Raw genomic sequence first — 14,189 nt, 5'->3', positions numbered from 1 at the left:
CAAATTTACAGATGGTAAAGACAGGGAGCGCATTTGTGGGTGGAAGATTTGTTTTCTCCAGTTTATTTTTAAAGCCATTCTCTGTGGTTGACCTCTCTCTACACCTTCTCTCTTGGTCTTTCATTCACTTTCACTTTCCTACTCCTGTTCTTTGTTGATACCTTAAATACTTGGAGCTAAATTCAAGTCTCTGAATCTCACTTTACGCTGGGAACTAAGAGGAAGTTCACCATGGAGAAACCCTGTCTCTTCGAAGCAGCAAACACAGTGACACAAGTGCTACTCAAAAGTCAGTGACTAGAGCTGGGTCTTTGCTTTAAAGTTTGCTGTTTCCTATCTGCAAGTTCACTTCCAGAAATTTATCCTATAGACATACTTCACAAAGATCATTGTGTAAGGATTATCAAGGTCTGTAAAAGTGAAAAACTGAGACCAATCTAAACATCTGAAAGAATGACTAAAATTATGCTAGGGGGGTCCCAGACGCAGGCACTCATTTTTACTTCTCTAAAAGTTGAGCTCAAATGGCTGAGGAGTTTTTCTACTCCCAGTATTCTGGCTTCCCTAGCTTACGAACCAGAAAAACTTCCATGTTATACTGTCTTCGTCTCCCTATTTACTGATTGTGAGCTTTGTAGAACAGACTATACCTGGCCTGAAATTTGGTAGATGAGGGAGAAGTCTGAGATAGAAAAGTAACGTACAATCTGGAAAACTTCCTGATAACTTAGTGAGTATACCAAGGAGATTAGGCCAGTGGCAGAATCTCTTTTTCCACTCTATTCACAGCTTCTCTTTTAACCTTCTTACATGTAGTCCCATCCCGATCCCCTTGAGACCCAAAGAGGCAATAAGAGAGAGCTCTGATCTGTGGTTACAAGCCTAACAGAAATCATATATTTACCCTTTAAAACTTCACCATCAGATTTCTTTGCCAGAACACCATGAAATCAAAGTGGTATTCCTGGTAATCTCATGTTGACCGGGAATTCTAACTGGCATTTATGCATTGTTATTGAATAAAAACAGGAAACTGAATTATTATTTAATAAGTCCACTTTGTTTAGTAAGAAAAAGTCTTTTCAAACCATGAGGTACCTGAGGGAAAAGTACTCTCTAGCATATTTAGGGAAAGAACTGCCTTAACAACCAGGAGTCTTGCACCAAAATAATTTAACCTACCTGTGGGTGCACTTGATAAGGTCAAATCTGAAGCGAAATCTTTTGATTTTACATTAATAGTGTTCTTTCTCCCTCTCCCAACATTCAGTCTTTGCTAAACTTTACATAAAACCCACCAATATTATAAAACATTCGAAAAAACAAACAACCCAATCAAAAAATGGGCTGAAGACCTAAATAAATTTCTTTAAAGAAAACATACCAATGGCCAACAGGCACATGAAAAGGTGCTTAACATCACTAATTATTAGAGAAATACAAATGAAAACTACAATGACGTATCACCTCACACCTGTTAGAAGGGCCATTATCAAAAAGTCTACAAATAATAAATGCTGGAGAGAGTGTGGAGAAAAGGAAACCCTCCTACACTGTTGATGGGAATGTAAATTAATACAGCCACTATGGAGAACAGTATGGAGGTTCTTTACAAAAATAAAATTAGAGCTACCATATGATCCAGCAATCCCACTCCTGGGCATATACCTGAAGAAAACCAAAATTCGAAAACATACATGCACCCCAATGTTCATTGCAGCACTATTTACAATAGCCAAGACATGGAAGCAACCTAAGTGTCCATCAATCGATAAAGAAGATATGGTGTATATATATATATGATATATACACACACATATACACACAATGGAATATTACTCAGCCATAAAAAAAGAACGAAATAATGCCATTTGAAGCAACATGGAAGGACCTAGAGATTATCATGCTAAGTGAAGTAAGTCAGAGAAAGACAAATATCATATGACATCACTCATTTGTGAAATCTAAAAATATGATACAAATGAACTTATTTACAAAGCAGAAATTGAATTCAGACATAGAAAACGATTTTATGGTTACCAAAAGGGAAGGCTGGGAGGGGGGTTGATAAATTAGGAGTTTGGGATTAACATATGCACACTCCTGGGAATTCCCTGGCAGTCCAGTGGTTAGGGCTCCACACTTCCACTGCAGGGGGCATGGGTTCAGTCCCTGATTGGGGAACTAAGCTCCCACAAGCTGTGCAGCACAGCAAAAACAAAGAAGAAAAAAAACATATACACACTATTATATATAAAATAGGTAAACAACAAGGACCTACTGTATAGCACAAGGAACTATATTCAATATCTTGTAATACCCTATTGTGGAAAAGATTCTGAAGAATATATATGTGTATAACTGAATCACTTTGCTGTACACTTGAAACTAACACAACATTGTAAATCAACTATATTTCAAAAAAAATTTTTTTAATATTATAAAACCCTATAATATTATTATTATATATATTATATATAATAATATATATAATATATATTATTATATATAATAATTATATTATTATTATAATAATATTATTGAATTTCCTGAAAGAGGAAGAGATTCATAGGCAATGGAGTTGAGCACCTTAGTTAACAAGTGGAAGCCATCTTGGCTGAAGGAACAAGTCTGATGTGATAGGAAGATTGCCCAAGATATTTATTTTTGTACATACCATTTGAAATAAAATTTTTCAGTGAACAATTACAATGTATCCATGCCATGAATTGCACTGTGGAGGCAATAAGAATATTTAGGAATAGGTAGAGACATGAAATAATGCCCAAGAAACATTAAGGGAGAACAAGCAAGTTGTAGGGTAATGTGTATAATAGAATCCCATTTGCCTAAAAAGAAAATAGATGAAATATGTATATTGTGGTCCATGTATATATAGACAGATATTTTCATATATGCATGAGCAAGTCTAGAAGGATACACCCGAATTTAACTATTGCGTAGGAAAAAAGGAGAGAGAACTTTTACTTTTTACTTTATATATGGACTCCAATATCATTTTAATTTTAAAGAACGATTCATCCCCTTTGTAATTAAACCAAACACCCACCTAATGTTGAAAAGGAAGTGGAAGGACTTCCCTGGTGGTCCAGTGGCTAAGACTCCCAGTGCAGGGGGCCCGGGTTGGATCCCTGGTCAGGGAACAACTAGATCCCTCGTGCCACAACTAAGAGTTCACATGCTGCAAATAAAAGTCCCGCGTGCCGCAGCTAAGACCTGGCGTAGCCAAATAAATAAATAAATATTTTTTAAATAAATTAAGGCAGTGCAGATATCACTTACATGTGGTATCTAATTTAAAAATGACACAAATGAACTTATTTACAAAAGAGAAACAGACTCACAGATCTCAAAATCAAACTTATGGTTACCAAAGGGGAAACATGGGGGGAAGGGATAAATTAGGAGATTGGGATTAACATATACACACTACTATATATACAATAGATAACTAATAAGGATCTACTGTATAGCACAGGGAACACTATTCAGTATTCTCTAATAACCTATATGGCAAAAGAATCTGAAAAGCAATGTGTGTATATATATATATATATATATATATATATATATATATATATATATATATAAAACATTCACTTTGCTGTACACCTGAAACTAACACATTGTAAATCAACTCCAATAAAAAAAAATTTAATAAAAAATATTAAAATAAAAGGCAGTGGAAATAGTGGACTCAGTATCCATGTTCTCAGGGTTTGGAAAAGTTGGCAGTGGGGATGGGTTATGGGTGTGCAGAGAGGTGCATGTGCTGGAGACTTGCACTGTTCCTTAATAGAAGCTGAGCCCTGGATCGACACACTATCAACTACCACAGGGATTTGCTCTGCTTTCAGTAAACTAGAGGCGTCTGAGGCTTCCCTGGAAACTGGGCAGAAGAAACATGCTGGATATATAAAGGCTGATGACAGAGAGAGGGTTTCCCTTCCCCCAGTCTCCCCTCCCATGTTGTCAAAGGGGGCTATACTTGCGTCTGGGCCCTGGGGTTTCACCCCATCACATTTGGTTCCTCTTGGTTCCATCTCCTAACGTTCTATTCCGCCATGTCTTCTCTGCCCTCGTTACAGTTATCTAGCCTTTCCAAACCCTATCCTCTCTCAGGGCTTGTCTCTACATCCCTGCACTGAGCAAGATATCCTGATAACCTTCTTATCTCTCACTGCCTTAGCTCCTCAGCTTTCTGTGGTACCATTTCAAATCAGAGCAAGCGTGAAGTCCTGTGGAGTATTTAGCATCTCATGTGGGCTCCAGAGGACAGGGGTGCTCTGTTTCAGCAATCCTTGCATACCTGGAACACCATGAAATGAAAAAGAACAGTGTGTCCCTTTTGGGTTTCTTAGATCACAATCTCTGAGAGGGCATTCTGTCGACAAAGCACGAAAGTTCTGGCGTTTTATGCACCGTTGAACGAGGTGATAACAACGGCCGCATCCTCGTTTCAGCCCCTTCGAGAAGCAGGAAGGACCCTAGTGAATCACAAGTCACGTTCAGGAAGCAAAAACTTCAAATTAGTCTTCTGGTTACAATACAGGGGAGAATAATGGCGCTAATGAAGTGTGGCTTTTCTGAATTGCTGAAGAATGTTTATGGTTAGAATCAATGTGATTAATTCCATTGTCATGAAAAAAACCTGTCAGGTCCCTGGCTGTGGCTGAGGGTTTTGCTTCTGTCTACAGCTGATGGAAATCTCTCCCAGGGCCTCTGAGTTCTCCGCAGGGATGGGCTCGCACACAAAGGACCAGAGCTTTGTTTGCAGGTTTTATTTCAGTCTTTTTTTTTTTGCGGTACGCGGGCCTCTCACTGTTGCGGCCTCTCCCCTTGCGGAGCACAGGCTCCGGACGCGCAGGCGCAGCGGGCATGGCTCACGGGCCCAGCCGCTCCGCGGCATGTGGGATCTTCCCGGACCGGGGCTCGAACCCGTGTCCCCCGCATCGGCAGGCGGACTCTCAACCACGGCGCCACCAGGGAAGCCCTATTTCAGTCTTTAAAACTTTTTTTTTCCTCACAGCTTGAAACATAACTTATAGTTTAACATGTTCAGTGGCTAAACCTCTATGATTTAATATTTTCTTTTTTTAGACAAAACCCCCAGGCTCAAGAATCAAGAACTTTCCACAGGAATATGCAAGATGGTGGGAGCTTAAAAGTGCAAAATAAAGACACAGAAAGCTGAGGGAATAAACTTTCATGAAGATTTGGGGCAGGGGCAGGGCACAGATTTAATTTACATCTGGGTTTGTGCCTCTCTCTGGATGTTCTTTTCCATTTCTCCTTTTATTACAAAGATTACCACCCCTGACTTCTTATAAGCTGAGAGGTAGAGTTCTGGAAAGCAGGTAGTGTCAAGAGGACAGAGGCTCTAGCAGCTACCCAAATCAGTCCGGTTTCCTGCTGATGGGTGTGCTGTGTGAAAAAGGACGAAGAAATGATCAGATTATCCTTGACGCTCTCTGGTACTTATCCTGCTTCTTCGTGGCACTGGAGACCAGTATAAGAAACCCATCCTTCATGGCATAGGTCTGGTTCCTCTGATTGCTGTCCAGGGAAAAGGGTGCAGGTGTGTGTGTTTACACACGTGTCCAGGAGGTGGCCTGAGGTGAGACCCTTCTGTGTGTCACATACTTAGGCTACAAATCAGTCGTGTAGATCAACTGCTCTTCACCTTCTGAGTCAAGCAGTGCTTTTGGAGCTCTGCTCTAGATCACTAATAGCTCCAAAAGATCCCTTCCTGTAACCCCAGATTCAGTATTCAGGGAAAAGCCTCATACTAACGTCTCCAGGTAACTTCTGGAAAAGATGTGGACATTGGGGACTTGAAGAGAGGGAGAAGAGAATGTTCTAGCTCTCCTTCATGTTTGTGTGGGCAAATTTGCAGCTGAGGGCTGGGGACACAGCTACTAAGCTCAAATTCCACCAATAATTGGGATGGTACCTTTGACCTGTAGCTAAGGATGTTGGAGAGGGTAAACAGAATGGAAGATAAATTCATGCCTGCTTTAGAGCTTGCCGAAAGGAAGCTGGGATGGAGAAACTCAGGCAAACGTGGTGGCCAGCAACTTCAGAGGATAACGGCCAAGGCCGGCTGTGATCCAGTCCCCACTTTCACCTGGAGCCCCAATACCCCAGGGTATTTTACATTTTCCAGGACTCAGCATAGTGCTTATTGCTTTCTAGGCTCTGGAAGATTCTTCATGCTTTCCTTCCATTGCTCGGAGTGCTCTGTGCTACTGCGGGCCTCACTTGATACCCTGAGGGTGAGGTAGGTGAGGGCCAAGTGTTCCTCAGCCGTGTTGGGAGCAAGCAAGGCTCTGACTTGACAGAAAGTGTGGGTGGCTGAGGGGGACAGATTCCAAGCCCGCGCTGACTTTCCAGTTGTCCCTCCCACCGTGCAGGCCCAGCCTTCACACAGGTGGTGTCACCCAGCTTGTCAGGGGGCCATTTGGAAGCCAGACTCTGCCCATGGTGGAGATGAACTCTTCTCCTCACACTGGCCTACGCTGGGGCCGTAGAAGGGGAAAATCTAATTAACATTGGAGTACGAGAGAACGAGAAAGATAATTTTCTCCCTATTCCTTGTTCCCAACGCTGGTCCCTGTGGAACAAATTAAGCTCTTCTCCCTAAAGCTCCAGGCCACTGAGGGAGGGGGATCCTTTCCCTGCTCTGAGCAGGTGCTCTAATGCCTCAGGTCTCACAATAGCTCCCACAGCAGAGGGCTGGAGGAGGCCACAGGCAGAGGAGACCGGAGCACGGAGAGCTTGTTCTGGTGCTGGCTGCACACCTGATCCGGAAATACTCTGGCCTCTGGTACGGGGACCCCTCCAATGGCCATCCCCCCGCCAGAGCAGAGCATAGTGAGGAAGTGGCCAGGGCCTGCACGGGGCCACTGCTGATGCGTCCGCATGGCCCGGGAACCGCAGCCAAGCACAGCTCTGGCTCAGAGCCTCCACCCCTCTCCTCTTTGAACTCCATGCCACTGGAACTGCCTTCATCCAATCCAGAGCCCAGCTCCAGGCAGTCAACCTTGCCAACATCCAGCTGTCCCATCAGGAACCAGTGTGTGGCACAAGAGGCTCGGGGTGGACTGGCCGTGTTTGCTCCTTTCGTTGGGAGATAACGTTTTCCTCTTGAGGTAGGAATGTAACTGGGCCCAGCCTTGGCTAACACTCCACATCTTGCAGCTCGATCTCCTCCGTCGTGCTTTCTGCAAAGCAAGAGACACATCCATGAGTTGCCAATCGGCCAGGGGTGGTTTCTCGGTGAGAACAAGATGACAAGGGCCACCTTTGGCCATCCAAGTCGTGAATCAATTATCACAAGGCCCAGAGAATTACCTTTGAGCTTGTGTCTTCTCTTCCTCTGGAATTTATACGCACACTTATTACAAACCCACATGAGGCTGATTAACACTGCAGCCACGGCAGCGAGAAGAGCAAGGAAGACAGCGACAAAGTGGAGGTCTTCATAGAGGATCTCTACGGGGCGGGGGGAGGGGAGGGGGAGATAACGTCTCTTTTAATATCATGAAGTCGGCCTCCGCACGCTCACAGTTCTGAGAGGCGCCGGGGCCCCTGGGGGTGTCTTACCCGACACGTGCAGCACGATGGTGCCAAACTGACTGCTCCCCAGGCGCTCGGTCACCGTGATGACGTAGTAGCCGGAATCCCTCACGCCCACACTGAAGAGCTGGATGGAGCCGTTGTCGAAGGTGCAGACCCTGTCCTTGTGGCTTTGGGAGATGTTGGCCTGAGTCCCTGGCTTCCACTCCACGATCTTCTGCACTCCCCAGTTGGACGTATACTTCCATTCGATAGTGGGGATGCCATGGCAGGAGTATGCAACCGAGAGCAGGATGTCCTCTTCCACCGTGGCATTGATGGCTGCCTGGGGAATGTACAGGGACACGCCCTGACCTGCGGGATGGAGTGCTAGACTTGGCGCCACTCATATGGACTCACAGTGAACTTCTATAACACATTCATTTATTTAGCATGTATTTATGGAGTGCCTATTACAGGCCAGGCTCTCTTCTAGGTTCCAACGCTGATGCTACAATGGCGAATGTCATGGACTGAATGTTTGTATCCGCACCACTCCCCAGTTTCTATGTTGAAGCCCTAACCCCCCAGTGTGGCTGTATTTGGAGATGGGGTCTCTAAGGAAGTAATTAGGGTTAAATGAGGTCATAAGGGTGGGGCCCTGCTCCAGTTGGATGTCTTTTTTTTTTTTTTTTCCTGCCATGCCAAATGGCATGTGGGATCTTAGTTCCCCTACCAGGGATCGAACCTGAGTCCCCTTCATTGGAAGCATGGAGTCTTAACCACTGGACAGCCAGGGAAGTCCCCTGGATTGGTGTCTTCGTAAGAAAAGTCTCTCTCTCTCTCTCATTCTCCCCCTCTCTCTCTCATTCTCTCTCCATGGGCTCATATGGAGAAAGGACCATTTGAGGTCACAGTGAGAAAGCAGCTGTCTACAAGCCAGGAATAGAGTTCTTCTTGGAAACCAAACCCTTCCAGAACCTTGATTTTGGACTTTCCAGCCTGCAAACTGTGCGAAAATAAATTTCTGTTGCTTAAGGCCCCCAGTCTGTGGTATTTTGTTATGGCAGCCCAAGCTAGGACAGTGAACAAAACACAAGGTTACTATTCACTATTCCCTAGAGCTTCCATTGTATAAGGGAGACACACAAGGGTTAAATAAATACATGAGATCATTTTAGATAACAAGTGCTTTAAAGATAATAAAATAAGGTACTAGTGGCGGGTGGGGATGGAGGTGGTACACAACATGAGACAGGATGGTCAGAGAGGACCTCGCTGAGGAAGTGAACTGGGACCCAAACGACAGGAAGGACGAGGAGGCAGCCACGCAAAGACACACGTTTCAGGCAGAAGGAACAACTACAAAGAGTGAGGTGAGAGTGAACTGGTATGTCTGAGGGACAGAAAGAAGGCCAGAACACAGGATGCAGGGAGTCATGGGGCGAGTTCAGGAGACAAGGCTGGAGAGCTAGGCAGGACTTGGGTCATGATGTGAGAGTCAGGGGTGGGTTTTACTCAAGGGTGATGGGAAGCCATAGGAAGGCTTAGGTGGGAAGGTGACATTCTCCATTAAGCTTGAGAAATTCTGCTGTGGAGAACATCTGGGGGTGAGGGGGCCAGAGTGGAGGCAGGAGGAACAGTCAGGTGGCTGCCGCAGAGACTAGATAAGAGATGGAGACATAGCCTTGGAGACAGTGAAAGGTGGTCTGATTTAGGATGCATTGGGAAGAGAACACGATGATAACTAGCCGTGGCAGTGGGTGAGGCAAAGAGGCATCAAGCCGAGATTTCTGCATGAGTGTGAAGATGAACAGTAGAGCCCCAGGCTAAGATAATATATGTCATGAAATATTTTATTAAGTAGGTACCATGCACAGGCCCTGCGCTAACTGCTTTACACACCCACGTCATTAAGGTGTCACACAACCCACTATGATTCCATCAAGGATATAAGAAACTTCAGTGTCAACAGGATTAAGTAGCTTGTCCAAGTTGACCCTGCAAGGCTGAGATTCACACAAGGGCTGCTGACTCCAAAGGTCAGATATTTAACCTCTATGCGTAAGTCAAAGGTCAGTGGTTGGCAGTTAAGGGCACAGAATGTGACAAATCTCCTCCACCTCCACCCTCCCCACACAGAGAACAGTCAGGGCTGGCTGGAGACTGGATAGTGAATAGGGCAGGATTCAAGCTGGAGCCCATGCCTCTGTTTCCACCTCTACTTCCTGTTTAGCCCCTCACTGTTTGGGTGCCCAGTTGCCCCTAGGTCCCTGCTGTGTGGCTCCAGGTAACCACGCCTGTTACTTTTCCAGACTTTTCTCATTGTCCTCTCCCATCCCCAGAATATCCCATTACCATCCCTCTCCTAAGGCTCGGTTAAGTAGCTGGAGATAATCCGATAGGTTCCATGCTGAAAAACTGGGAGGTAATAATGGCTTTCAAGAGTTATAGCTGCCGGGACTTCCCTGGTGGTCCAATGGTTAAGAATCTGCCTTGCAATGCAGGGGACACAGGTTCAATCCCTGGTCGGGGAACTAAGATCCCATATGCCATGGGGCAGCTAAGCCTGCACGCCGCAACTACTGAGCCCGCTCACTCTGGAGCCCACACGTCACAACTAGACAGCCCGTGTGCTGCAACTGCTGAGCCTGCACAGCACAACTAGAGAGAAGCCTGTGGCCTCAACGAAAGATCCTGAATGCCGCAACGAAGATACCACATGCCGCAGCCAAGAACCGTCACAGCCAAAAAAAAAAAAAAAAAAGTTACAGCTGCCACGTAACAGAAAAATATTTTCTCCCCAACCCTATCTAAAATAATGTTAAACTCACAGAAAGATTGAAAGCCAAGTACAATTAACATCTATATACCCTCTCCTAAATTCACCAATTATTAACATTTTGCCTCATTTGCTTTTTCTCTCTCTCTCTCAGGTAGAAAACAGAGGTCAAGTTCCAGGTCAGCCCTTGGAGGGCAGGAATTAGGTGCTTTCTTCATCTCAGTGTTCCCTGTACCCAGCACAATGCCGGACACATAGTGATTGACCAATAAACATTTGTTGAATGAATAAGTGAATGACTAATTATAGCAGCAAGAAGGCGAGCCGATCTGATAGAAATGTTGCTGCTTGGGTGGTTTGAAAAATTAGGCACATCTGGGCTTCCCTGGTGGCGCAGTGGTTGAGAATCCGCCTGCCGATGCAGGAGACACGGGTTCGTGCCCTGGTCCGGGAAGATCCCACATGCCGCGGAGCAACTAAGCCCGTGAGCCATGGCCGCTAGGCCTGCGCGTCCGGAGCCTGTGCTCCGCAACGGGAGAGGCCACAACAGTGAGAGGCCCGCATACCGCAAAAAAAAAAAAAAATTAGGCACATCTAAAAGCTTATACACACATAGCAAAGAGAACTGTAATTTATTCAAGGCTTTATGTGCCCATTGCTTTATTAACTATTTATTATGTATTTTTAAATCCTTCTATTTTATTTTTTACAGGAGTCAGCAACATGCCCATGTAGCTAGGAAATGGCAAAGGTGGGATTTGCATGCAGTTCTGTCTGATTCAAAACCCACAGTTTTTCCACTCTACTTGGTGACTACTGATCTATCATCTATTTATCTATATTTTCTGATTTCCCAGACCTCACCTATGAGCAGCTGGGATTATGATTACCGTAAGATTTGGAGAACCATATTTAGAACTAATGACCAATCTGGATCATCAACTATTTGTATTACATGTACATCCTGTGTTAACCATGTTAGTCAAGGTTACTGACAGACTAGTCTCCTAGAAGAGTAGCAGCCCTTTTAATAGCCTTAGGGACCTCCATTTTGAGCCTTTCAGTTATTTTGTCCCAAGAAGCAGCAAAACTGAAAAACCAAATAACATGCCCAAGTTTCTCAGATGCTGACACAGCTGGAAGCTGGCCAACTGGTCCTTGTTAGCTTCTATATTTTCTTTTGACGAGAAAACCCTCTTCCTAATCTGACAAATTAATTAGGCATTTAACTAGGTTTTGGAACAAAGAGTTCCTCTTCCTCCTGACACATGGAAGTAGGAATAAATGGTCTATGGCAAAGATGGAAAATGAACAGTTCCAAGAGTTTAAAGGCAAACTGCTTGTCAACTGTTTAAAAAGTTGAATTAATGAGTAACCACTCCTGCACCTCATGCTAAAATCATTCCAGAACAAGTCCAGAGAAACTTAGTGGCTAGGCCAATAGTCAGACCTGGCTCAAATGTTCTACTCAAGGAGGTTGGTGCAATAAATCAGATTTTATTTGTGACATGGATGCCAGGCAGCCATGAACAAGAATGAACTTTGTGCAGACAAGGAGGGAAGATACCTATGACATGTTACTCAGTTAAAAAATAAATTTATAAAACAATATGCTATGATCTTACTTACATTTGTGTAACTATGTGCTAATATGTGTATATTTTGTATGGAAAAATGTTGGAGTAATATATGCTATATTAACAGGGATTATCCGTTAGAGATTGGATGGCACCAGAAATTTTCCTAGTTATACATTTATATCATTTTGCATTTTCACATTGATTAAACTGATAATAAAAATGTTTTAAAAATCATTTAAAGTTCTCCTGATTAGACCAAGATATCTGGTGAGCAAAGTTTAAAGTTTAAAAGTTTACCTTGCTTTTCATCTTTACTTGAATTCTATGTAGAGACAAGAGAAAAACTAAATTCTACCAGTTTCCCAGAAAGATGTAGATGCTTCCTTTAAGGAAGAGGTCACGTAACTGAAGACATTAGCAGGGCAGAAGTCACTGGAACCTGAACCAAGGGGCTTCCGGAAAGCCCGATTTCCTAGAGCTGGTGACACCCCTTGGGAACTAACCAAAGAGAAAGTACCAGGCAGGTGAAGCCAGCTACTGAGCAACAGGCTGGAATCTAATACTCTAATCTAATCTAAAAGGAGTAATCCTTACTCCTTTTCTTACAAGTAAATTACAGAGGTAGCACTTTGCTGCTTTAAAAAATTTATTATTTAAGAAGGATATATTTCCCGAAATCACAATAAAGGTTGATACTGTTCACACCACAATTTGGGAGGACAATAGCATCAATTAAAGGGGAGACAGATATTGCCTGCCATGGAGGGTACACCTTAATCAAGACAACTCATTTTTAAAAATTAATTAATTATCATTATTATTTTTTGGTTGTGTTGGGTCTTTGTTGCTGCGCGGGCTTTCTCTAGTCGCGGCGAGCAGGGGCTACTCTTCGTTGCGGTGCGTGGGCTTCTCATTGCGGTGGCTTCTCTTGTTGCAGAGCACGGGTTCTAGGTGCACAGGCTTCAGTAGTTGTGGCTCGCGGGCTCTAGAGTGCAGCCTCAGTAGTTGTGGCACACGGGCTTAGTTGCTCCGTGGCATGTGGGATCTTCCCGGACCAGGGCTCGAACCCGTGTCCCCTGAACTGGCAGGCAGATTCTTCACCACTGCGTCACCTGGGAAGTCCCAGGACAACTCATCTTCATCTCACCTATCTGGAAAGCCACTTATCCGGCCAGTGTGATCATCAGAGGAGAACGAGGAAATAAGCATCATCGTCATCAGTATCCTTATCAAGACTGCAGGCAACTAAACTAGAAGTCAGAGAGCCTAGTTTAGGGGTCCTAATTCAGAAGTACCGGAGCAGGTTGGTGAAGTGATGAGTCACATCACAGAAGTGTTATTCCAGGTGCGGTGAGGTGCGGTGGAGATACCTGATGTGAGAGCATCTACACAGGTTCACCCCGGGGACCTCTTAGCTGTCAAGGCCTAGAGACGGCACGTTCACTGCTGAGAGCCCTGGCTTCCTCTGCTGCGGAATGAGGACTGGAAAACCTCGGGAGGAGGTCTGTGAGGATGGGGTGACACAACACATGTAAGGCCCAGTGGGGCTGAGCACAAGGTACCCGTCCAGGAGCTGCAGTCCCCACTGCTCACCCCTCTCCATCAGTGTGTCACCAGCCTCAGGTGACCAACCCTCATGGTTTGCCCAGGGCTGAGAGTCTTCCGAGGATTCAAGAGTTTCAGTGCTAAAATCAGGACAGTCATGGGCAAAACAGCACAGCTGGTCACCCCATCTGAGACTCAGAGAAACGTTGAAGAGCAAAGAGAAAACTCGAAGGTAGACAACAGCTGATTTCTGAGGCACCCAAGGGGGCTCCACAGTGGGGGTGTAGAGACAGCCAGCTCTGGGTGGACAGAGAGGACAAAAGCCCTTCTTCCCTTAACCCTTTGGCTTCCATGGGTCAGCAATCTCACTGCATCCCCTTTTTAGTGGGGACCGCCCACCAGTGATTGAGCCCAGCCCCACACCCGCCACGCTTCCTCCATGGCAGGGCACTGGCTCGTGGGCGCTGGCCTGGTGAAGAGTATATCATCACCCCCATTTTAGAGAGGAGCGAGGTCAAGCCACTGAGGTTAGGTAATTTGTGCAATGTCACGGTAAGTGGCTGAGTAGAGATGGAAATCGGGGTATTCTTCAACTGTCCCGATAATAAGCCAGGATGTTTGCAGGAGCTGGGGAATGGGCAAGACATCATTACAGTTGAGGCTTGAAGAATAAGATTTTGAAAGGGAGGAAGGGCAATCCCAGC

The 14,189-nt window shown here is 44.9% G+C and overlaps 1 protein-coding gene across 2 annotated transcripts in view; it reads right to left on the bottom strand.

Moving 5' to 3' along the window:
* Positions 1 to 4,823: 4,823 nt before the first annotated feature.
* VSTM5 (V-set and transmembrane domain containing 5) overlaps positions 4,824 to 14,189 on the bottom strand; it is a 30,157-nt gene continuing 20,791 nt past the window's right edge. The window contains exons 2-4 of one of the 2 annotated variants that reach the window (XM_059069031.2): positions 7,627 to 7,953; positions 7,375 to 7,515; positions 4,824 to 7,244 (exon numbers count right to left, since the gene is read on the bottom strand). In XM_059069031.2, coding sequence (XP_058925014.1) covers positions 7,201 to 7,244; positions 7,375 to 7,515; positions 7,627 to 7,953 — 512 coding nt within the window. In that variant the 3' untranslated portion in view covers positions 4,824 to 7,200. The remainder of the gene's footprint in view (positions 7,245 to 7,374; positions 7,516 to 7,626; positions 7,954 to 14,189) is intronic. The other variant, XM_067038289.1, reaches the window with a different exon arrangement.

Source organism: Kogia breviceps, chromosome 7 (assembly GCF_026419965.1).
Source record: "Kogia breviceps isolate mKogBre1 chromosome 7, mKogBre1 haplotype 1, whole genome shotgun sequence".
NCBI lineage: Eukaryota > Metazoa > Chordata > Mammalia > Artiodactyla > Physeteridae > Kogia > Kogia breviceps.
This window is presented reverse-complemented; position numbering and strand designations above follow the sequence as displayed.